Source organism: Dasypus novemcinctus, chromosome 16 (genome assembly GCF_030445035.2).
Source record: "Dasypus novemcinctus isolate mDasNov1 chromosome 16, mDasNov1.1.hap2, whole genome shotgun sequence".
In the NCBI taxonomy this organism is placed as follows: domain Eukaryota; kingdom Metazoa; phylum Chordata; class Mammalia; order Cingulata; family Dasypodidae; genus Dasypus; species Dasypus novemcinctus.
In genome coordinates, this window is record NC_080688.1 from 50,760,894 (window position 1) to 50,786,520 (window position 25,627).

General features: G+C 41.1%; 1 protein-coding gene across 7 annotated transcripts in view; it reads left to right on the top strand.

The window, feature by feature from the left end:
- MAPRE2 (microtubule associated protein RP/EB family member 2) overlaps positions 1-25,627 on the top strand; it is a 162,916-nt gene that overhangs the window by 59,885 nt on the left and 77,404 nt on the right. For 2 of the 7 annotated variants that reach the window (XM_071208633.1, XM_071208634.1), the window contains exon 3: positions 20,167-20,203. The exons of 4 other annotated variants lie outside the window; for them this stretch is intronic. Coding sequence is in view for 1 of the 3 variants with exons in the window: in XM_058277131.1 (XP_058133114.1) it covers positions 13,875-13,993 (119 nt within the window). In the remaining 2 variants the exon portion in view is untranslated. Of the gene's footprint in view, positions 1-13,438; positions 13,994-20,166; positions 20,204-25,627 lie in introns of those variants that run through there. One more of the 7 variants, XM_058277131.1, reaches the window with a different exon arrangement.

A 25,627-nucleotide genomic window follows, 5' to 3' on the forward strand; every position in this document is an offset into this window, starting at 1 on the left:
AATTCTCCTTCTTGGAACCCAGCTGCCATGCTGTTAGGGAAACCAGGCCACATGGAGGGCTTGTGTAGGTGTTCCAACCAGAGCACTGATGGAGACCCAACCAAAAGGCAACATCAACCACAGTCATGTGGCTGAGGTGACTCCAGTAATCATTTTGAGATGACTCCAGTAATCATTTCTGACTTGAACCACATGTGAAACCAGAGGTGAAATCACCTGAGCCCTGTCAACCTCCAAAATGACAATGATAATAATGAAATGATTGCTATTTTTTTAACCCACTAAGTTTTGCAGTGATTTATTATACAGCGGTAGGGAACCAATAGGGCATTTCTGTTATCTATAACCGAATAATAGACTACTCTGAACTTATTGACTTTACATAGACTTTTTGTTTTATCTCCTGGTTTGTGGATCAGGAAGTCAGGACCATTTTGGCTAGGCAATTTATCTCTGATCCACATAGTGTCGGCTGTGGTGGCTGGAGCTGGAGAGTCTGATTTCAAGATGGTTTCTTCACTTACATGTCTGGAGCCTCAGTACCTCTTGGTTCCCTCCCCTCCATTTCCCTCCCTGTTTTCCTCCACCCCTATTTTTATCTCTGGCTCCCTCACTCTCCACAATGTCTCATTTTCTGAGGCCTCTCTACATGGCTTGTACACCCTATGGTATACTGGTCCTGGGCTAGTAGTACTTCTTATATGGCTGCTGGCTTCCAAGAGACTGAGGGAGACGCTGAAGGCATTATGAAGTCTAGGCCAGGAGCTGGTTGGCATCATTTTCACCAAAATCTGTGGTTCAAAGCAGATACAAGGCTCACCCGGATTCAAGGATGGAGAAATAGATCCAACTTCTCAAAGAATGTCAAAAACGTGTGCCCACAGGGGACAAAGTGACCCTGTAAATTTTATTGCCTCCATTTTCTCAATGAGGAAGATGAGGCTAAAAAGAAGTTAAGTTATTCAGCAAAGGTTACACAACTTGTAAGTACCGTACCTGAAATTGGATTCAAATCCACATATGCATTAATCCAGTCTATGAGCTTTTTTTACTTTGCTGCTCTTTTCTTCTGCACCAAATAGAGTTAATATATAATTTATACTATATTTTCTTGATTCTAAAATGCATCTTTATTAAGGAGGATACCCGCCCCACACACATACACACACACATTGCAGCTCTAAATTTAGAAAATTCTAGAGAAATATTCTGAATGGCCTGGCTTGGATCACAGGTCTGTCCCTGTGGTCAGGAGGATGGAATATTATAATTGGCAAGCTCCATTAGAACTGTAATGTTTAAAGAAACGTTTCCCAGAAGAAGGAGGGGCAGACAAAATAATAAATACTCACTACACATACTCTTTGCACTACGTGCCACAACTTTTCATTTCTAATGATTCCATTGCATCCTTGAAGGTTGATATGATCCTCCCCAAAGGAATAAGAAGTGGGACCTGGGGAAGTGTGTGAAGGGCAGGCTGTTAAGGAGAATTCATCCCAAGAACTGGTTCTAGATCTCACAACTGACTGTGAAGGCATTGTCTTTGCTAATATGTTGTTAAGATTAAGATCTCTTTGCCTTTTCTAGGAAGTCTGATTCCTTTATAAATTAATAAAGGCATCAGCTTCCTTATATAGAAATTAAATGGAAGCTTCTTGAAGGTGATCCTTAAGTTTTTGTGTGCTGTGCTCTGTAGTTGGGTCCCTCCAATTCACTTTATGTATATTCAGTGAATGAGAATTAAGGACATGAAATGACTTGGCATTATAAGCTCACAAGGAAACAAAATATAAGCTCTAATTAAAACATTTCTGATAGAAAGTTAGTCTTCATGATTTCCAGTTACCTTCTTTTTTTCAACGAAAGCTGTTTTTGTTTGTTGTTGTTGTTTTGCAAATTTTATTTGAATGAGGTCAGATATTGAGGGATTTCTCTTCTATTACTCCCACTGCTTTCCCAGCTGCTGGCCTTATGTTCCCTTGATAAACTGTAGAGTTCTCCTCCATGGTGCGTTACAGCCTTAGCCATGGCCACTGCGTGCAGCCCTGCCTCGACACAGAAGGCTTGGGATGACCTCTCTCCCACTGCCGCTGGTTAGGACTTGATGGCCCGGGTCCTGAGCGGCTCTGAAACTCTGGAGGCCCCTGGTGTTAGTTAGAACAACTGTCTCCCAGCATGTACTAGCTTTAGTTTTCATGCTAAGGAGCCTCTTTACCCAATTTGGACTTTCAATACCAGAGTAAGAGATAAAGCCCAATGGGTTAGTTGGCTTTTGAGGGGAAACACTTTCTTGACAAATTCTGAGTCTTCTGGAAGATTATTTATTTGTTAATGGTACCTAGAGTCTCTGTCAGTTCAACAATAAAATGTGTTTTATTTTAACATGGAAACAGAATAGGGGAAGGAAATATAGAAATTTCATGAACTTGGGCTGAGATGTATTTTAGTGAAAGCATTCAAACCAGCAAGTATATAACTGGTTAGTTGAATTCTGACAGTGTTTGGCATAGTGAAAATGGAAGCAGATTTTAGCTTTGAAAACAAATTTAAAAATGCTTGCCATCTTCTCTCTCCTCCAGAAAGGTATCAGAGATGTGGATATTTCTAGTTGATGCTTACTCAGAAAAAATAATCATAAATAAGGGTGAGATAATTATTATTCTCTGAGTCACACATACTGCTAAGCCTGGTATCTCTTCCTCCCCACTCCCCTTTTCCTTGACCGAGATTTAAAACCATTTCCTTCCACTTCTTTTAACCCCTCACTCCCACAATTGCTTGCCTGCACAGCCTTCCATCCTTCAGCCCTCCCTCTCACCTCTCCGCCCCTTCCTAGCTTTACCCTCTTACGCCTAAATAGAAGAGTCTTCTCGCAGCAATCTTTATTATTTTGCTGTCCCATCCCTGCCAACTCCTAGCCCTGCTTTCTGCATTCTGACTTCCAGGTCAGGCTGAATTAGTAAATAAGAACAAGAGTTTTGACATTTGGCAGCATGTTCATGCCCAGCTCTGCCACTTCCTAGCTGTGACCTGGCCAAGTTATTTACCTAGTTACCTTCTCTGAATTTAAAATAGCCCCTTCCTTATAGGTTTCTGTGAAAATTTAAATACCTACTCAATATAAAGGACAACCCTTGGCCTATCAAAAATACTCAATAAATGTTAGGCATTATTATGGCTATTATTATTGTTATTGGAGAAAATTCCATAACTGTGTGGCACACAGTCAGGGCTAATACTACTACAAAATGAATGGTTTCTAATTTTGGTTTTAAGCCAGACTTTTTAAACAGCCTTTCAAAGCCTTATACATTCTAGTCCCCACCCAATCTTTCTGACCTTATCTCCTAAAATTCCCCACCCCACCCTGCATGTACACACATGCACACTCACTCTGCTGCAGGCACACCTAGTCTCCTCATTGTTCCTGGAACAAGGCATGCTCCCACCTCAGGGCCTTTGCACTTTCTTCGTCTTGGAACATTCTTTCTGATCTCTGTGTGTCTATCTTCCTCAAGTCTTTGCTTAAATATCACCTTCTCAGAAAAGCCTACTCTGGCAACCCATTTAAAATTGCAATACCGGGAAGCAGATTTGGCTCAACTGCTAGAGCATCTGCCTATTACATGGGAGGTCCAGGGTTCAAACCCAGTGCCTCCTGACCTATGTGGTGAGCTGGCCCACGCACAGTGCTGATGCGCGCAAGGAGTGCTGTGCCAAGCAGGGGTGTCCCCTGCATAGGGGAACCCCACGCACAAGGAGCATGCCCCTCAAGCAGAGCTGCCCCGTGCGAAAAAATTGCATTCTGCCCAGGAGTGGCGCCGCACACATGGAGAGCTGATGCGGCAAGATGACACAACAACAACAACAAAAAGACACAAATTCCCAGTGCTGCTGACAAGAATGCAAGCGGACAAAGAACACACAGTGATGGACACAGAGAGTAGACATTGGGGTGGGGCAGGGGGAGAATGCAAGAGAAATAAATAAAATAAAAAATTGCAACGCCCCTCCTCTGTACTTTATCCCCTTTCCTTGCTTTATCTTCCCCATAGCATTTACCACTATCTGACAAGCTATTCATTTTTTATTATTTCCTGTCTCACCACCCCACCATACACACTTTTTCCTCCATACCTCCACACACTCACACACACCCATACATACAATCAGGTGTAAGTTCCATGAGAAAAGGGAATATCTCCAGTGCCTAGAATTGTGCCTAGTACATAATAGGTGCTCACAGATATTTGGTGAATGAATGCCTGGGCTCTACTTCAAATGTTACTATCTGAGTGAAGCTTTCCTAGTTCCCACAGTCATAAGTTACTCCCTTTTCTATATCCCCATAATATTCAAGATGCACTTCACTTATAGCATTGATCACATTCTATTTTTACAGAAAACATATTTAAAGCTCTTTAATTTAACCAGATGGGTATAATTCTAAAGCACATTTTTATTTAATAGAGTGAAACCTCGCATTGCACGGATTTGATTGGATGTTTACAGAAATTGTAGGACTCAGTGAGTGTGTTTAAATTGCATTCATATATGTTCTGAGCTATTCCACAAAATTAAGTCCAAGTTTGAATAAATCCAAGAGAAAGCAAATAAGGAAAAAAAAATTCCCACACTGGAGAAATCTTATTTTATGCAGTGGCATATTCTATATATGTTTGGGTTTTTTTGACATTACAGAAACCTTGCTATTTTACTAGCAATTAGCGAGGAGACTTGCAAATTCTGCCTACTGAATATATCAGCATAGTTATAAATTTGGCTGGTAAATAATCTGCAAGGACAAGTAATCTCAAAAATCAGTCCTGGAGGAAGCAGATGTGGCTCAAGTGGTAAACGCCTGCTTTCCACATGGCAGGTTCTGGGTTTGGTTCCCAGTACCTCCTAAAAGCAAAAACAAACAAACAAATAAGAAGCAAATGAAAAAACCAACTCAGGGGAGTCGATGTGGCCCAGTGGTTGCGTGCTGGCTTCCCACATAAGAAGTTCTGGGTTTAATCTCTGACCCTAGTACTTAAAAAAAAAATAAAATCAATCCTAGATCAACACAGCTTTTTGGTTAGCTTTGAAGGGGGCTTTCTCCATCTGGAGAAAACCATTATTCAACATTTTTTTCTTCAATAAAATGCCATTACCAGAAGCCAGAAAGCATATATAAAGAATAAGACCCTCAACAGATTCAGAGGAAAAATTGATAAACTCTTTCTACACCTCTGGGTTAAAGATAATACACATGGACTAACCTCAAATACATTTCTATGCCACCAATGCAATTGCAGAGCAAGGGTCACTAGCTGACCAATTGTGTAGTTATCCACTGATTTCACTCTGGGTGTGGAGCATATTTGCAGCTATTGATTGATAACATGTATCTGTCATTCCATACTGGAAAATATTTTAGGGCATAAACACCGGAGAAATTATTTGTCCCAGGAAGTAGAAGTGACTGCTAAGTGGAATCTTCCGTCTGCATTCCAAGGTGATAACAATCTAAGGAAGCCCTGTGAAAAGTTGTGTGACAACTGTGAATGCCTTTGACAGCAGGGATTATCAGCTTCAGTGAACACATTTTAACTTGGAAAAGGCATTCGTGATGAGTAGGTGTTTCTGGAATTAGGATTAACATCTATCCCTGGCTAGTGATTTCATACCGTTTCTACTATTGTATTTTGGATTCCTTAAATCCAAGGCAATGTAAAATCCCTATTCTAGATGTGTTGGAGAAGTAGAGAGACAGTAGTTTCTGCCAAGATGCAATTATTGGTGTTTGCTGACCTAAGTCCTAAGAGAAGCATGGTTATGCTATAACCTAGGAATTATGAAAATTAAAATTTGGATGGGTGCCCAGTTCAAGCTTCCTTGATTGGACCTGTGCATTGGGGACCTGCTGCTAGTTTCCTTTTTGCTCATTGTTCTCATCCTCTACCTCTGTGTCTTCTGGGTCTGCCTTAGTAATCCTGCTCTCGAAATATGCATTTTAAATATTTGTTTTACTTTTTGTTTATGGGACCTGACACCTCTCAAATAGGGGCTTAAAGGCAGAATCAGTTCATCTGGTGGATAATGTCAGAGTTTGCTAAAGGCTGCCAATGCAAAATACCAGAAATGGGTTGGCTTTTATTTTATTTTATTTCGTTTTATTTTTTTAAGATTTATTTCTCTTCCCTCCCTCGCCCCGCCGCCCCTCCCCCCAGTTGTCTGCGCTCTGTGTCCATTCGCTGTGTGTTCTTCCATGTCCGCTTGTATTCTTGTCTGCAACACCGGAAATCTGTGTCTTTTTGTTGTGTCATCTTGCTGCATCAGCTCTCCGTGTGTGCGGCATCACTCCTGGGCAGGCTGTACTTTTTGTGCACTGGGAGACTCTCCTTATGGGGCTCACTCCTTGTGCCTGGGGCTCCCCTACATGTTGGACACCCCTGCATGGCATGGCACTCCTTGCATGCATCAGCACTGCGCATGGGCCAGCTTATCACATGGGTCAGGAGGCCCTGATTTGAACCCTGGACCTCCCATGTGGTAGGCAGATGCTCTATCTGTTGAGCCAAATCCGCTTCCCTGGGTGGGCTTTTAAAACGGGTATTTGTTAGGTTAAAAGCTTACAGTTCTGAGGTTGTGACAATGTCCAAATCAAGGAATCATCAGAGATGTTCTCTTGCCAAAGGTCGGCTGCTAGGGATCCTGGACTCCTGCCATGTGGCAAGGCAAAATGGCAGCCAGTCTGCTTTCTCCTCCAGGCTTACTTTCTCTCTGAGCTCGGCTATGCTCCATGGGCTTAGCCTCCGGGCCTCTTTCTATTCCTCTGTGCTCCACTGATTCTAGCCTCTGGCCTCTGGGACCTCTCCTTCTGTGTCTGAGGCTTTTTTTTTTCCTATGTGGCTTTTTAGTCCTCCATTTACAAAGGACTCCAGCAAGAGGGCCAAGACTCACCCTCGGTCCTGTAATCTAATCAAGGGCCCTCAGTTGAAGTGATCCAGTGAAAAGGGTCTCACGACCACAGGATTAGTCCCAAGGACATAATTTTCTGGAATCTACCCAACTCCAAACTGTCACAGATAACAAGTACTCATTCATTAATATGTTGACCCCTTCCAATATTGCTGGGAGTTTTTAATGCAAATGCTTGGTGTATCCAGTTAGTTGCTAATGATCAAAAGTCAATCCTGGATCAACTCAGCTTTTTGGGATGGTTTTGAAGAGGGCTTTCTCCATATGGAAGAAACCATTATTTACCATTTTTTGTTAAATAAAATGCCTTTACCAGGAGCCAGGAGGCATATACATGTGATAAAACTCTCATCAGGTGCGTATGTGCATGTTTGTGTGTATTCTTTGATTTGTTTTCTTCTCCTTCCTTGAATGTCTTGGTTTGGTCAGAGTTTTAATGATTTTGCAAAGAGTTGCAGGTTTACCCACTTATTAAAAAATTACTTTCTTCAGTAATCATTGACAGATCTCATATGTAATCCATCCTTTTAAAAGTACCTTTGAGAGTGGGAAGCAGATGTGGCTCAAGTGATTGGACTTCTGTCTACCATATGGGAAGTCCAGGGTTTGATTTTCGGCGCCTCCTGGTAAAGGCAAGTTGGCCTGTGTGACAAGCTGGCCTGAGCAGAGGGCTGGCCCATGCAGAGTGCTGGCCCACACAGCGAGCTGGCCCAAGCAGAGTGTTGGCCCACGTGGCAAACTGGCCCAAGGGGAGAGCTGGTGCAGCAAGATAATTCAACAAAAAGAGACACAGAGGAGAGACAATAAGAGACACAGCAGACCAGGAAGCTGAGGTGGCACAAGAGACTGAGCGCCTCTCTTCCACTCCAGAAGATCTCAGGACCAGTTCCCAGTGCTGCCTAAAGAGAAGACAAGCAGACACAGAAGAATGCACAGCAAAGAGACACAGAGAGCAGACAATGGGAGTGGGAGGTGGTGGTGAGAAACAAATAAATAGATCTTTTTTTTAAAAAGTACTTTTGAGAAATAAATCTTTTTTTAAAAAAAAAAAAAGTACCTTTGAGAAAATATTATCAAGTATAGTAACTACTTCTGTTACTTATTTTACTCAAATGTTCTATGGCATTGGCCATAAAGACCTCTTCTTTCTGTGCAAAACAGCGGCTTCTCCTCACCCCGGGGTGCCTTTCCCCTGTCATTTGCCTCACAAAGAAAAACCCTCCCTAGTCTCCTCTTGCAGACTTTTCTTTTATCGCTCAGCTTTTAAATGCCTTTGTTCCCTAGTGTTCCATCCTAGGCCTTCTCTTTCTGCCCAGTAAGACATCAGCAACTACAACTTCAATTATCACCTATGAGGATAATTTCCTCCAAATAATGTGCTTCTCCAAGCCAAAACTATCTCATAAGTTCAAGACTCATATATTCCCTTATTCAACAGGTGTTTAATGGACACCCACCATGTGTCAAGTCTGTTGACTACTCGTTATCACAACTAGGACACCCTATATATACCTCTCTGTGTCCAAAACACACTATAAGAATCTTTCTTCCAAAGGGGCAATTCAGTCTGTATTTGCTAGCTTGATAAATGATACCATTATTCACTTGGTCACCCAAGCCATAAAATTGGGATTCATCTGAGACTCTTCCTCCTTCACTACCCTTCCTTTTTTTTTTTTTAGAATTTAGTCTTTTTTTTTTTAAACTCTTCTTTTACTTTCTTTTTTTTTTTAAAGATTTATTTATTTCTTTAATTCCTCCCGCCCCCGCCCCCGCCCCAGTTGTCTGTTCTCTGTGTCTATTTGCTGCATCTTGTTTCTTTTGTCCGCTTCTGTTGTCGTCAGCGGCACGTGAAGTGTGGGCGGCACCATTCCTGGGCAGGCTGCACTTCTTTCGCGCTGGGTGGCTCTCCTTACGGGGCGCACTCCTTGCGCATGTGGCTCCCCTATGCGGGGGACACCCCTGCGTGGCAGGGCACTCCTTGCGCGCATCAGCACTGCACATGGGCCAGCTCCACACGGGTCAAGGAGGCCCGGGGTTTGAACCGCGGACCTCCCATGTGGTAGACGGACGCCCTAACCACTGGGCCAAGTCCGTTTCCCTCACTACCCTTCCTTAACCCCCACCAACCATTCTGCTCAAGTTAGTCACCAAAACCTAAGAGTTATACCCTCCAAATATCTCATATCTGTGCTGCTGCTTCAATCCCTTGGCCTCTGTCTAGTTTAGGCCTTCATTATTCTGGGCTCATTTTGACTTTCTTCAATATATCCGCCATACTAATAGCAGCATCAGATCTTCTTGATAGGTAAATTTCACTGTTAATTCCCCCCACTTCAGAATTAAGGTCAAGTTCTTTAGCTTGGCCATAGGAAAAGCTGTATGGACCTGGTCCTTGCTCTGTCTCCTGCCACAGTGAACTCTAATCGCCGTCCATATTAAACGACTTGCTTTTTCCCAGAGACACTAAATATTTCCTACCTCTATGCCAATGCATATCTGCCTGAAAAGCCCTTTACCTACTCTTCACACTTCCATTCCTCTTTTAAATGACTATATAGCACAGTGAATAAGCATACGAACTTTAGGGTCAAGCAAACCTGATTTCTATAGTGGTCAAGGTGTTTCTCCTCTTTGAGCTTTATTTGTCTCATTAATGTTGCTGTGAAAATCAACCCAAATACTTGTTGAATAAATGATTGAATTACATATTTATCCAGAACATTCCATGCCCTGTTTTAGGAATTACCGATATAACAACAAAATAGTTTAAAGGTCTTGCCCTCAGGGTGTTTATATCTATCTGGCACAGGTAACAAGCACAAATGTAACTATTATTATTACTCACCCAAGGCTTAGGTATCTGCTCTTTGGAGAAATTTTTCAGACCTACTCTCAATTTCCATTGTGTTTTAAGTGCTCCCATATCACCCTGATTGATAGCATTATTATAGCACTTACTATGCCATATTTTAAGTGTTAAGTATCTTGCACATCCACGACTCTAGGAGTTCCTCAAGGGCAGAGCCTGTGACTATTCTTCTTGTTTTATCAGCCCCCAGTGTTCAAGAAAGCAAGTTATATGTTCAATATTATTGAAAAATCAAGACATCTACCACTAATGAGCATTTGCTGTATGCCAGACACTATGTTAGCTGCTTACATACATTTTCTAATTTAGTCTTCACACTCTGAAATCAGTGTTATTACACCTACTTTTTAGATGAGGAAACTGATACTGAGATGCAAAGTGGTTTGTCAAGGTCACGTAGCCAGCAGTTTGTGAAGCTGGGCTTGGGGCCCAGGTTGGCCTGACTCCAGAGAACAGCCATTTTTCCATGGAGAGTTGGAGATGAAGGACAATGGTCTACATACACTCCATTTTAGATAGGCCTAGGCACATAGACCAAACCTTAATCCATAATCAGGTGCACAAAGATGTTTGAGTTTGGTTATTTTTTTTAATAATGATCTGTGTGACTCTCCCCTCCCTGCTGGGGGCTGGGGAAACAGAAACAGTTTTAAACTTGACAGTTCACTGTGTTATGGCTTCTTTCAGATGGTCTGCATCTTTGGGTGGCTCTGTGTCTAGGGTGAATATTCAGCCTTTAGATGCCCTTCCCTTTCTCTAGCCCCAAGACAGAGTCTGGATGTATAGGCAAGGGGGCAGTAAGAAGCATGAGAGTGTGGAGGGGGAGTAAGTCCTCCTGGTCTCATGCTGTCCCTTGGGTTTGCAACATCTGGGTCTGCTGGGGACTAACTAGTCTGACCCATCCATGGACATTCTACTGGTATCCTCTGCTGAACTCTTTGGCTGCAATATCTTGCTACAGACTTGGCCCTGGCACTGATGTGTGGCTTCCTTGGAACTGGCTATTTCTTCTGTTTGTTCTCTGCTCTAAATGCTCCACCCTATGGACCCAGGTTAAATATCCCTTTGCCTTTGTTGTGATGATATCTCTCCTCACCCCCCACTTCCATCCCACCCACCTCTGCCCAGTAACACAGAGACACACACAAACTAAGCTCTCGCAATAGGACAATCAGCTCTGCCTAAACACAGGAAGCCATTGATTTTAGTCTTCACTTTGGTGCAACTATACCTTGTTTGGGGAAGGAGCTCTTGGGCAATCTTCTCTGAGCCTTAAACAGGAAACGGGACCAAAGAAAGTCCGCTCTTCCTTTTTGAAGCTGATAGCTTTGTTTGAACCCTTCAATGTGTTCTTAGTCTATCTAAAGTCTCCCTTCTTGGGCGGGAGTCCAGAGTTTGCAGACAAGAGGCTCGTCTTTCCCTATCTCCACTCCCTTTTTCCTACACTCATGGGGCTGGAAAAGGTGGGCTTTCTCTTCCTTCTTGCTGCCTTTTTCTGGGCTTTCCCTATATCATATCATCCTTCCCAAAGTGGGATTTGCCCTCCCCCTTTCCCTAGGGCAAAACTGGAGAATGACTGCGAGGTAAACTGATTTATGGGGAGAAGGATGAAAATGCATCTGTTTAATATTTTCAAATTATTACCCCTGCATCTCCATGGGTAGTTGCTAATCTCTGGTGCTCTTTGGGTCCCTTTATAGTTGTGTAGCTCTGAGCAATCATAGGAGAAGATTTATAAGTGCTCTTAGATACCTACTTCACCGACTCACTACTCTCTCCTTTGAATCCATCAACCCAAATTCTTTGGCCGTAATCCCTTCCCTCATGAATATACCCTAGATATAAACTGGGTTTTTTGTTCCACAAAATTACATGTTGTAATCAATGAACTATACATTCAAAATCTGACAAATATAATCTCCTTGATAACACCAATATGTCCAACATATTACTTAAATGTGGGGTCATGAGAAAGTAAGTTGTACTAAAGAACCCGAATTGAGAAGGCCCATTAAATATTTGATTTGTAGACCATACCTTTCAACTTCAGACTGTCCCAAAGAAAGCGCAAGCTTTTGGGAACAAATTGGTAAGTAAATTGACAACCGTGGGTCGAGTAACAGAAATAAGAAGAGGAAGCTGAACTTTTGAAGCAGTGACTACACTCTTATGTCACTTTAGGCTCATTGTGCAATGTGAGAGTTGGTGTATATCTCTCGTGCTTTTAGGTATATTCATCTCTGTGCCTTGTAAGTCTGAAGTCAAAATTGAATCCTTACTGTATGAGAAAAAAATCTCATGAACTGAGTTATGAATGAAGGAATCAATTTGTGCACTGTGCATGTAACTGGAGAAATAGAAAATAAAATTATTAAAATAATAGCCCAAAAGGAGTGTATAAAATATTTTTTTAAAAGTGCCCCCTTATTTGATATTATCTCTACCATCTGGGTTGTGAACCATTTCATTCTAATTCTTAGACTCTCGATACCAGAAATAACTTATTACCTGGGAGATATACTGGAGAATTGACAGGAATGACAAAATTTTTACTTGTTTTTATCTGTATCACACAATGATAAAGCTGACAAATCACACAATAATGTGACGGGATGAGCCATAGCCTAGCAATTTCTGCCACATGTATTTGTGCTATGTTCTTTATAACCCAATTACTCTTCCATTCCCGCTTCACAAAATGTGAAAGACCATTTCTGATAAACAGAGAATCCTTCAAACTGGACACATTTGAGGTCTGTTTGGAGTTTATAGTCTAATCCATCCACTTGGCAAAGTCACTAGTAATTCCATTCACAGCTCCCTTTTCATGATGATCATGTTGGGGCTGTACAGAAATCACCTGATCACCTTGTATACAGATCCCTGCTGACCATTCACATTGGTAAGAATGTCCCTTTGAAGTTTCAGTTCACCTCTTCCTAGCTGTGTGACCTTGAGTTAGTTATTTAACCTTAAAAATTCACTCACTTTTGAAATACGAATAACAATAACAGTACCTGTGTCATAGCCAAGGTATTTGAAAAGTGCTTTGCAACAATACAGACCAGTTTGTATATTGAGAGGTTCCAAATGGTAATGGGATAAACATGTATTTAGTTCAGTTGAAAATAGAAAAAATGGCAGACGTCAGTTATCTGTATCAGGAAATCAGGAGGCTGTTTCAGAATTTGATTTGGGGGTCTTTGGGTGACCATTGCGTTTCAAAATGGTGGTGTGTTTATTTTAAACCCACCTTGGGGATTCTTTTGTGTAGAAAAAATTTATTTGCAACCTTTAATCAGATTATTAAAATAAATGCTACATTGATTAGAAGAAAATACAGGTTCCTCTTAGGCTTTTGGGTTTTTTATTATTATTATTCTGGAGAGGTTGCCGCTGTTAGAGAGTAGGCGGAAGAGGCTGGAAATCTTAACCCTTTTAGTCTGATACCTTTTCTAAAGGCAGGGACCTGGGTCTTTTTTATATTTTTCTGAAACCTAACCAAGTTTAATAAAATGGCACAGGAACTTGGTATTGAAGGAGTTAAAGGGTCTCCCCACACCCCTTTGCATGAATGGTTCTTTTGTGTACACAGCTGCAGTTGAAGCAAGGGTCGGAAAGGAAATGGTTAGAGGAAGAGCTGGTTTTCAGACAAGGCAAGTCTGCGAGGGGGGCTGCGGGGTAGCCTGGGGTTTTACATGCCAGATGTAGGCCTGCCCGCGTGCCTGCCTGGAGCTGCTGGCGTGGTCACGCCGCGGCCCTGGGCGAATTGAGGCGATGTGATGAGTTAGCGGGTTGCCATAGCGACGAGCCCGGACCACGTGATCCGGGTGCTGCTGCCGGGCGCTTTGACGTCAGCAGCTGGGAGGGCGGGGCCGCGGGAGGGCGGGGCCGAGCGGGAGCGCGGAGAAGGGAGCGAGTGAGCAGGCGGCAGGCTCGGTCCGCGCGAGGAGCAGACGAGCGGGAAGACGCAGCCCACCTTCCTCACCCAGCCAGCCGAGAGCGGTTTGTTTCCTTTCTCGGGAGTGCGCCAATGCCTGGTCCGACCCAAACCCTGTCCCCAAATGGCGAGAACAACAACGACATCATCCAGGATAACGGGACCATCATTCCTTTCCGGAAGCACACAGTGCGCGGAGAGCGTTCCTACAGGTAATGGGACTGGCAGCGCCAGCGGCCAGGGCTGGGAGCCGCAGGGGCGCGCGGAAATCCGGGCCGTTATATAATGGAGCAGCGTTGCCTCCCACCCTGGTTGCAGACGTGCATTTGTAAAGGCGGTTGTGATTATTTGGTATCTATTTCCATGTGTAACGTTGGGTGTGCATGGAGGTCTCACGGTTTCAAATGCCTTGTTCGGGCAGATGGAAAGCATTTTGTGAATAGGTTTGCTGCCTGCAAGGGTTCTCCCTCCACCTCCTCCTTTCCACATTGAGAAAATGCATGCTGGGTTTTTTGTGGGTTTTTTTGCCCTCTCCAAGGGGAGATTGGCTTAGCACTTCCTCTCCTACGTGCCTTTTAGATTTTAAAGGAGCCGTTAGGTAGCTGTGCCTAACAGCAGAGAACCGGAGGATGGCGAGAAAAACGTTTGCGTTTGCCCTGGCGTGTGTGCAGGAAAGATGGAATCCTCTAGATTAAGCTGCAGTCTGTGATGTTAAACCGCCAGATTGATGGAGCTTTGTAAGAATTCTGCTCGCTGATTGGTGCAAGGATTGACAGCAGAGGTCACGGTGTCAGACATTCACCAAAATTTTCCCCATAGAATCCTGGGCTTATTAGAAAGAAACTGGACTGTAATGGAGCTGAAAAAGACTGGGCGCTATTATGCATTTTCTTGGGAGCTTAGGGCCTCCTCATGGGTGGGGAGCCCTTCTTATTTAGTAGGAAGGTAATTCCTTGTATTTTGCTGAGGACTCATTTGAGGATGGGACTGATCTTGGTCATTGTGTTGTGAACCTTTAGATTAATGAGTTGGCTTGTACAGTTGGCATCGTTTTTACATTACCATATCTTGCAATATGTTCCAGTAGATAAGCTCATTAAAATTGTTTGCATTGTTTGATAAGGATAACAATGTAATGGAGACTGCAGCTAGAGTCTTATGCAGCCCAAGGCCAGATTTGAAGGGAGAGTGATAGCTTCGGTCTGGTCTTATTTCCTCTGAAGTTCTTTTGTACTGAGGTAGTTATTTTTAAATGTTACCTTGATAACCGCTAACAATGCTTTTGCTATGAGGCTGAGCACACAAACCTCCAAAGCGCATCCTCTCAGCTAGTGAGCAACAGGAAATGACTTTTTTTTATAACTTTCATCTAAACATTCAGATGGTATTATAGGTAGAATATTTTACCATATACATGCTGCATATCATAAAATAGGAACCAAAAGTACCTCACTTCCTTGATCTTTAATCAAAGATATGTACTATTTGTTGACTCAGAAAAAAAGTATAAGCAACCTTTGCCCTGTCATCTCTGGCAGTTATATAAATACTTGGAGTTAATTTTGGCTGTGCCCATGAGGTCACCAAAATCTCATGCCTTATGGTTCCAACTAATGTGTTGACAAGGCATCCTTACAGATTCTAAGTGCTTGTTGTTTTCTTAGTATAAAACAAAATTTGTCCAAAACATCTGGAACTTGCCTTTGAAGACCCTTGTGATTGTCAAGTTGGGCCCCTTCCTCTCCTTTACTCTCCTACCTTGCTGTCTGTGACCATCCCACAGCCTAAAAGCAAAACAAAAACTGAGTTGCTTTTAACCTGCACTTATTTAAATTGTTCTTGTAGCCCTTGTTTCCTAAATGATTTAATCCCTGCTCCATAGGCTGCAGTTGCTTTTAAGAAGGAGTTTGGATTTTACCACATAGGCCAAAGGAAGTTGCCTAGTTGGGTTTTATTACTCACATGAACTAACTTGAAATGGCAATGGAAAATTACTTGGCAGAAGGGTAAAATGTTAATGCTACCTTTGGTGAAAAATGACTGCCTTAAAATGAAAATTTAAATACCTCTTTAATTTCAGTCCATGTTATTAGTTCCATTTCTTGATTGATTTCTGATTTGCTTTCTAAACAAACTGTGTGTTCCTGTGTTGTTCCTGTGTTGGTACCTGAAATTACGTAAAAAGCAAAACTGAGTTTTAGTAAAGATCTGAACAAATTCTCAAGTCACTAAGAGTATCATTGCATTCATATTTTATATGAAAGGATTACTGGACACAGAGTGAGAGATGTCACCGGTTATTAAATGAAGAAGGAAGCCTCCAAAATTGCATTTGTATTGGATTTTACAAAGAGTGCATGCTTGGTCTGCTTTACTTGTGAAGTGGATGACTAATATACCATAACTACCACTTATTTTTTGGAGGGGCATAGGGAAAGGAGAAATGTCACACATTTTTGCATCTAGAAAGCATTCTATCATTATCTTGGCATTCCGAAGCTGGAATAATATAGCCATTTAATTGCCGAGGAAACTTGGAAGGTGAGCTGAAAGCCAGAAGAGCTTTAACCAATGCAGGATTATCTTTGGCTGTAGATTCGGTGTAGCTCTCTACAGTAGATGTGCTTGGAAGTTCTCCTTGGAGGCACGTAGGGGCGTGGATGAGCCCAAAGCTCTGGGAAGATCAGGTTCCTTTAATGACTTACAGGTAGGCCACCAGGAGGTCCTTTACCTTTGGCTTTATTTTCTATTATTGTTTATTACTACTGATATCTAGCCCTTTTCTTATACATATGCTGTGAGTTTAAAGGGGCATCTAAATATAAGGAGAATGCTGTCATTATTGAAAAGGGCCCTGGGACAAGATCACTCCTCACCTTGCTGGAAGCACAGGTGAAAGGCGCTGAGGACCCCTAGAGAACGAGGCCGTGTTCCCTAGCACTGTAAATGGACAAGCAGTTACTTTTCTGAGCAAGAGACATTATTGTTGTAGCATTTGCACCAGATTCTTCATAAAACATGCAGTCAGTTATGGTTCTTGACCCAGGTATCCGTTAGTGTAAATAGAGCGCCTTTACATAGTCTGGAACAGAGTGGGTGGTAGATCATTATTGAGACTTTGCAGTTTGGTGTTGTGCACTTTGATTAGAAAAGCCAATTTTCTTTGGAAGACTATCCTATTCAGAAAATGAGTCATTTCCATTGAAAAAAACAAGAGCAGAAGAACCACGTGGATGGACGTGTCAGCGTAGCTCCTCTCCACTACTGTGTGAGCCCCGGCTTCCTCGCTGTGTTGATGTGCACTAGAAATACATGTATTTTAAGGGGTGCTTAAAAAATAAATGTGGTGAGGGCCATCTGAGGCGACACTGTTTAATTCAGAGTGAGTGAGTCGTGCTCTGGAGCTCCCTGGAGAGGATACTCCCCGTAGCTCTATTTCATGCAGATGCTAGTAGGAAATGAGATTTATTAACTGGCCCTCTGCCCACCCATCTTTGTTTGCATGCTTCAAGCTTTTAAGAATGAATATATAAGTCTAGGGGACTGTTTCCACATGGGTGTTGGAACATGCATCTACAGTAGCTTGTTTCTTAATACTTTAAAAAAATGTATTTGACCCCAGGAATGGACTGTAAAGACAGGCAGAACTAGAATTTTTAAGGCTAAAACATTGACTGTGACCTCCAACTTTGTCAGTTTTGTGAAATGAACTATTGTTAAGGAATATAGAGAACAATATTGTGTGTGTGCTTATATGCATATATATAAAAGAGAGAGCTGTGAAAACGTGCCCCATTCAATAGAAGCTATCATAACATGGCTTACTTTCACTGGAAGGGAGATTTCCCATCATCCTCCCCCATACAGCAGTTGTAGACTACTAAAATCTAGTTTTATATATCTTCATTATGTGCTTAATAGTATTATCTGAGTATACTAATGTAAAAGGAGGTTTTGAATTTTATCCTTAATATTTTTCTCAGTGTTTGTAGAAATCAAAAGATTACTCAATGCTTTGATTTTGAACTTCTTGGCAGGTCCCTTTGTTGGTGTTTCTACTCTTAAACTTGGGTGAGAGGCTCTCCTCTGCTCTGCATCTGGTTGTCAGTGGTGGAATCTATTTACAGTGCATCATCTTTGCAGAACAATGGTTTGAGATTGGTCTTTTGGAATTTAGGAGGTTGGTTTTCATTTGAAGCATCTTTTCTCTATTTGTACGGCCCTCTTGAAGCTGTAATGAATTATCCCTTACATTAATGGAGGGTATCTTTGTTTGCCAAGGCTGCCGTGACAAGTGCTAAAAATTGGTTGCCTTAAACAACAGCAATTTATTGTCTACAGCTCTGGAGGCTAGAAATCCAAATCACCAAGCCATACTATCTCCTGGTGGCTGTTGTGTTCTCATGCATGCTTGATCGTATCGATGTGATCCATCACATATCGAGATCTGTCTCCTTTTCTGTGATCCACTTCTCTCTTCTGTGTCCAGTTTCCTTTGCTTATAAGAATTTCAGCCATGTTGGATTAAGGCCCATCCTTATTCAGTTTGGCCTCTCCTTAACTAATTACATCTTTGAAGGTCCTCTTTACAGATTTGTTCACATCCACAGAACCGAGAGTTAGGACTTGAACATGTCTTTATGGGGAACATGATTGAATCCTCAACAGAGGGGGAGAGTATTGGGATGAATTCGAATATTACATTTGGTTAAGAAAGTCTACACTGGCCACCGTCTGCTCTAGAGGCCCTCTAAGGACCTTAAGTTCTAGCAAGTCAAACATTGTAAACAGCTCATTTTGTAGCAGATTGATGTTGCTGTGAACTTTTAGTCTCTTTAAAAATGTTTTCTTTTGTTTCCTGGGCCCAAAGTGATTTAAAATAGAAGAAGATAACCTCAAGGCCACTGTGTTGTAGGAAGTTAATACTGAGAGGGGGGTGGGGGATATATGGGGACCACATAGTTTTTGAATGTAACATTGAAAAAAATAATAAGAAAAAAAAAAAGGATACTGAGAGACCAAAAAATTTGGTGTAAAGAGTGTAGGCTTTAGAATCAGGTAGAATTATCCTTGACCTTGCCAGGCTCTGTGTTGAGTGTTGTTGGAGAATAAAGTGGTTGGCGAAGGGGCATTGAAAGTCAGGCAGGGTAGATGAAATTTAGAAATGGGGAGCCACTGAAAACTTATTTTATGAAAAATAGAACAACAGCGTAATGGAAGCAGAAATTGATCTGTTTTGAAATGAGAGTTGAAAGGAAAATGGATTCCTCAGAAGTCCTGCATGGCTTGAGAATACCTAGCTCATCGGGAGAGAACTCATGACTGCCAGTAAAAGATAGGACAAGGTGGATAGATGTCTGCTTGCTCAATTCATCTTTCCCTGAGTGGAAGCAATCATTGCAGCTTCACCTCATAAGAGGACTGGTTGTTAGGTCAGACAGTGGTTTCCATATTTGCAGATGCCCACCTCACGGCCAGCAGTCTGACTTCCGGGAAAAGGGGCAAAGTTTTAGAGCTCACGCTGGTCTGTGTCTCCCACACTCAGAAGCAAGGTGTTTGGTCCATTATAGTGCGTGAATCTCCCTTGTCATTTGAGGCCACCAACCTTAAAGGGAATGGATAAACTGCTCTTAAAGCTCCATATGGCTCCGGTGCCAATTCCTCTTACAGATAGAGGCAGTGATTACCTGGATGGCGGTGTCCCTAGTGGAAGGAGAGTCTAGCCTGAATTGTGTGGATTTGTTAACTTTTGAGTTTTTAAAATTTCACTTTAAAGAGAAGCCTGATTCACTCCTCTCCTGTGAAAGGTACAATGAAATATGTTAGAATATATATGCTAGACTAGTTTTATTCTTCCTGACGTCAGGCTCTTACAGCTTTCTGCCTCTGTAATTATAAATTACCATATCTTAAAGTGGATATCTTAAGCATTATCATTCCAACAGCCTTTTTCTTATAACTTTCCATACACATCCCAGTGGGATCATATGAATCTTGTTTTAAAATTCTGATTGTTTATCTTGGTGTTTTGGGTGCCTTACTATTTATTTGTATTTTATTGAAAAAAATTCTTTCAAAATGGAAACGTACAGTTCACATAGGCCAAAACTGAAAGTATATGATTTCCATCTTATAGCATGAATCAAGGAAATTTCTCCTAAATATATATTTTTGTTAAATGCATCTCCAAAGATGATTTTACGGAATAAATTATTTAGTGAGGAAAAGACAAACTTTTACAGCTTATCAAGAAATAACTTCTTAGTAGGTTATTAAGAAAAATACTGGTGAGTTTACTGTGTCAAATCTCCCCAGGCAAATTAGGGTTTTACTCTTCTGAACCAGGATAAACTTTCTTAAAAGCATTCTTTTGTTTTTTCTGAAGTGACAGAAGATCCTGATATGTATACAGGATGATCAAGGTAATGGCTGTTTTTTGGAATGATGTCCTTTCATGTAAGTTGTCTAGTAGAAGAAAATATGGCTAGAGCTTAGTCTTCCTACCGTTTCTAGGTCTGGCCTCGTTCAGGCAGATAAAATGACTGCTAAAAGAACCTGATTTGGGCCATACTTGGAACAGAAAAGGGATAGGGAAGGCATCTCAGCGGGAAGAATATATGTCATATATATAATGTGCATTGGTGGAAATTTATAAAACTTGTGACCTTTTTCAGATATGCACTTTTGATATTAGGACTCTACTTTCTAAAGTCATTTTGGCTATCCATAAAATTCTATTAAGTGAACCTTGTGAAAGTACGGATTTTAAATGCACTCAGAACTGGTCCTGAAGTCTATGGCCAGTGTTGATGGTTGCATAAGCCTTAAATGACCGTGCCCTTCATGTCAGGCACATTTTAGCCAGAGTGGGATTTCTGTGATCCCGTTTTATTTTTACTAGAAGTATTTGGTTTTGGTTTGTTCTGCTTAAAGTCATTAATTCTTTGTTCTTTAGTGTCAGCCTAATCTGGTGAAGCCCTGGGAAGTGATTCATCAAAAATGCCAGACGCACTGACATCTCAGGAGCCTTTCTTATGTTCACAGTTTTACTTTGATTACCAACAGTAGTAGCCTTCCTTTAAGAGGTCCATGGGTCACTGTGCAGTTTTCATTTTGTGCTCAGCAAATCAGGAGAAAGTGAAGCAACTAAAATACCACGCCCCAAAAAGGAGGACAGTTGTCGTGATAAGAGTAATCTTGTGATTATTGTGCTTCTACTTTACAAGGGTAAAATGATCACCCTTATAATTTTCAAAAGCTTTCAGAAATGGAACATGTAAGGTAGAACTGTTCGCGTGTGTGTTCCCTACAATGACTCTATAAGTTTTAATACAGCCTTGAGGCCCTAGTTTGGGTATTATTGATTGACTTATATGGTAAGAAAGTTACTTATTTCTCCCTTGCAGAAGTTACTTGTGGAAAGTAAAAGACTTGTTACTTTGACCCACAACTTTAAAAATATTTGTATTGGTCATCACTGGACTAAACATAATGTAGCATACTAACTTTTATTTGAAAAAAGGAAGAAAATGAGAATAAACATTCATATTCACTTGATATGCATGAAGAAACAAAGAATACAGAATAATAAGTGGGAGGTAGGCAGTTAAGTCACAGTATAGCTTTTTATGTTTTTAAAGTTTGGAGAACTATATAAATGCATTATCTAATCAATCACTAGTGTTTCATTTAACACTAATAATAAGTGAGATTTAATTTTAATTTAATGAGTAGAAATGCTCAAATATGTTGGAAAACATCACAATTAAAATGCTTGGACTTATTGAAGTTATATGTGTATGATATTTAAAATCTGCTGAATGCAAAAGCAATTTTGGTATTAAAATATCACAAATAAGTAAAATATGCTCTTACACTATCTGCCTTGTTTAGCTTCTCGAGGTTTCATACATTGCTGCAGTCCATATTTTGTTTCATTTTCTCCGAGTACATTGGAGCTGCCTGTGTTATTTGTGACTTGTCCAGCCTGCTTAGTATGCTCCATGAAGCTTGCACTAACTGCAAAATAATCCCGTAAGGATTATTTTTCAGTATCCTTTTTGAATATTTGTTTTCTTTTTTATTGAGCGCCTGCTGTTTGTCATACATTGTGTGGGACCCTAAAGCTGTCCGATTACACCTTTTTTTTTTTTTGGCCACTTTCTCTGCAGTCCTCTGTCCTCCCCTAGTTCTTAGCCTAACTTCCCACCTTGTGGAAATTAATCAGCAGTATCTACCCTTAATATCCCCGCAATAGTATGGTCACCAGGAAACAAGCCATCTGGGTCCACCCTCCCACTCTGTGCCAGCCCCCCCATCGACCAGTCTGGGTTAAGGCTGAGTGAGTCCCCATGGAGACTGACCAATTAAAAAAAAAACAAAAACGAAGATGAAGAAAGCTCTAAATACATTAGCCTCACTATGGGGACCTGCTTGCCATCAATAACCATGAAAGAAAAAAGCTTGTAGAGCTTGAAAGGGCTGAGATAGTATGTCTGCTACAGAAGAAGGCTTTGGAAGAGGGCGTCCTTGTTGGGTGGGGTAGGTGGGGAGCCTCATGCAGTATGGAGGAGGGTGAGGGCTCCTTAGGGTGAACGTGCCAGGGTCCCCGGGGAGTTCAGTTCCAGCCCTGCCCTCCCTCCTTTGCTCCCCCCTCTCTCTTCCTGTTTCTGTAGTAGGGGTAAGTCTGCCTCACCAACTCTTGTCTTCTCAGAGACGAGTGTCCCTGTGGGCCACCTAGGCAAGGGTGTGGCAAGAGGAGATAGGAACTAGCAAGTCTCTCCAAGTCTCTTAGCTGGGCTTGGAATTCACAGTACACGGAGAAACAGGTTCAGTGGTTGGTGGCTGACTTTTCTCCCCCTGGAATTTCTGACAAGCACATAGCTTTGTCATAACACTGCCTTTAAGATGTCAGCATGAATAACAGTGACCACATTTCCAGCCTGTCCGTAAGTGTGTCACTACCTCGCGTCCACTTCACAACTTCATTCGGACGAAAAAGCTGGCCTGGACCAGGCAGTGTCTCCTCTCCTAACCCACATCAGGACCAACTGGGGTTCTCCAAGTTGGAGAAGCAGTCAGGTCTAGCAGGCAAAGGCTGGGCTCTGTTATTTTCCAACCCAGCTCCACCCCTTTCTAACTATATGTTCTAGGGCAAATATCTTAGGCTCCCTAAGCTACATTTTCCTATAGTGCAAATGGAAATAATAACAGCACCAATCTCCGGGATTCTTATGAGGATTAAATGAGATATAGGGGTGCCTCATTTACAGCAGAGCCTGGTGCAAAGCCAAATGCCTTAGTAAATGTTAGCTGGTCTTGTTGTTTTTAGTTTCACTCTATTATTTTACCCTGTCTTTGTAATAATATATGATCTTTGTGTCCTCAGTACCTGGTACAGGACCTGGCATGTAGCAGATGGTCATTAAAATCCAAATTGAACCTGAAAAAAACTCAGATATTGTGCTTTAGTCTTTTTTTCCCCTTTGTGAACTTTATTGAGGATTAATTTACATAGAAAAAACTACTTTCATCTAAAGGGTATCATTCAGTGAGTTTGGGTAATTGTATATGTTGTGAAGTTGTCACCACAATCAAGAATATGGAACATTTCCATCACTCCCAAAATAAATATTCCTTGTCCCCTTTGCAGTCCATACTTCCTCTGTCCTCAGCTTCACACAAACCACTGGTCTGTTTTCTGTCATCCTAGATTAGATTACATTTTATGTATGTATGTTATCCTAGATTAGATTACATTTTATGTATATAATGGAATCATACAGAACATACTCTTTAGCATCTGACTTCTTTTACTCAACATGATTTTGAGATTCATCCATACCATTATGTGTATCAGCAGGTGATGAGTTTTTATTGCTCAGTAGTACCTATTGTATGGCCATACCATATTTTGTTTACCAGTTTGCCAGTTAATGGAAATTTGGGTTGTTTACAGTTTTTAGCAATATGAAAATCTTCTATGAACATGAATATATAAGCTTCGTGTGGACATATTTGTCTTTGTGTGGACATATATTTTCATTTTCCTGGGTAAATATATGGGAGTGGAATGATTGGGTTGTATGTTTAACTTTTTAAGAAGCTGCACACTGTTGTCCAAATGTTGTCCACAGTTCCCACATCTACCTGCAAAGTAGGAGAGTTCCAGTTATTCTACATCCTTGTCAGTACTTGGCTTTGTCAGTCCTTTGAATGCTGGCCATTCTTAGAGGTATGTAGAGGTACCTCATTCTGGTTTTAATTTGTACTTTCCTGATGTTGGGTATCTTTTCATGTACTTATTCATACAATTTCTTTGGTGAAATGTCTTCAAATTTTTTGCCCGTGTTTTAAAATTAGGTTGTTTATCTTCTTGATAGGAAGATTTAAAAATATATTCTAGGGAAGTGGTTGTAGCTCAGTGGTTTGAGTGCCTGCTTCCCATGTACAAGTTCCCAGGTTCAATCCCTGGTATCTCCTAAAAATATATTTGGGGGCAGGGGTACTATAAAAAGGATAGTGGTGTCTACCTCATTTTTGTCCACAATGCCTTTTGTAGCAATTAGGTGTCTAGTCAGCTCTCAGTATGTACATATTAAATGAGTCTGTTAAAATAGACTGCAGAATAGTTACAGGATAATTATTTTACCTCAGAAGAAACACTAAATCCACCTTAAATGTTTCATATGAGAATGTTAAATTTAGGAGTTAGACTGTCTTTAAGGTCTTGATAGATAGGAGATGTTCTTTTAATTCTAATTATGTAGCTATTCTTTTCTTTGTATTGATTGCTTCCTTAATGCTAGATCACACTTTCCACAATTAAATTTAAGAGGAAAATGTGTATAGAAGTGTTTTTTTCTTTAAATACAAGAAGGAACCATTTACATGCTTTCAAAATTTTGCCCAGAAAATGAAAGCATTGGATCCCCATCCTTTCCCCAACCTTCTTGTTTTTTAAATTCTGAGGCCAGCAGCTCCCAGCTCCACCTCACTGCGTTCCCATTCTGTCTCATTTGGCCCTTCTGCTGTTGCCAGTTTGGCTCCTGACTTAAAAAAAGGAGACAGTGCCTCACATAAAATTTGGAGACTAGAAAGCAGAAGCCTCGCAAGGACATAGGTTTACCTGAAAGGAACGTCATGAGTGGCCTTGTTATTTTGGAGAGAGTGGGGACATTTGGCTTACAGAATCTGTTCAGAAATCTTACCAGCTAAAAGCCTAATTTCTAAATCACATGTGTTTCAAATTCCAAAGACATTATAAAATATAAAGTTTTACATAAGATCACTTACGATTTTACAAATGCTTATAGGTCTACTAGTAGATTTGGGGAGTGCTATTTATTTCAATATCATCTTTTCATTTTTATTGCCAAAACCTTCAGCCAAATTTCAGGTGAGTTTCTACCTCCATGATGAGAGTAATATCTTGCTATTTAGATTGTCGATTAGTATTTTTTGTGTTCCTGTTGAGATTGAACAGGCAAGAGCCATCAAGTATCAGTTGAGAATGTTCTTTTTGCTTTAACTGAGGATGTTCCATAAAAGAGAAGCCAGATAATCTTAGACAGGACATCCTGTGATTCCCTTAGTTTACCATGGCCAAGGACAAGACCTTTTTTTTTATTAAAAATAATAAAATGATGGCTTATTTCCTTTTCTGTTAACCAGGGAACCCAGAAATGATGATGTGCATTTGACTTTAAAGGACTGTAACTAGCAAACAACTAGACCCAAAATAAATCACCTGAAGAATTATAGATTGGAAAAATATCCAATATTTTTTTATGGGCTGACAGTGATTTGGTCATTGTTAGCATTTAACTAACCAACAGGCCTATTGT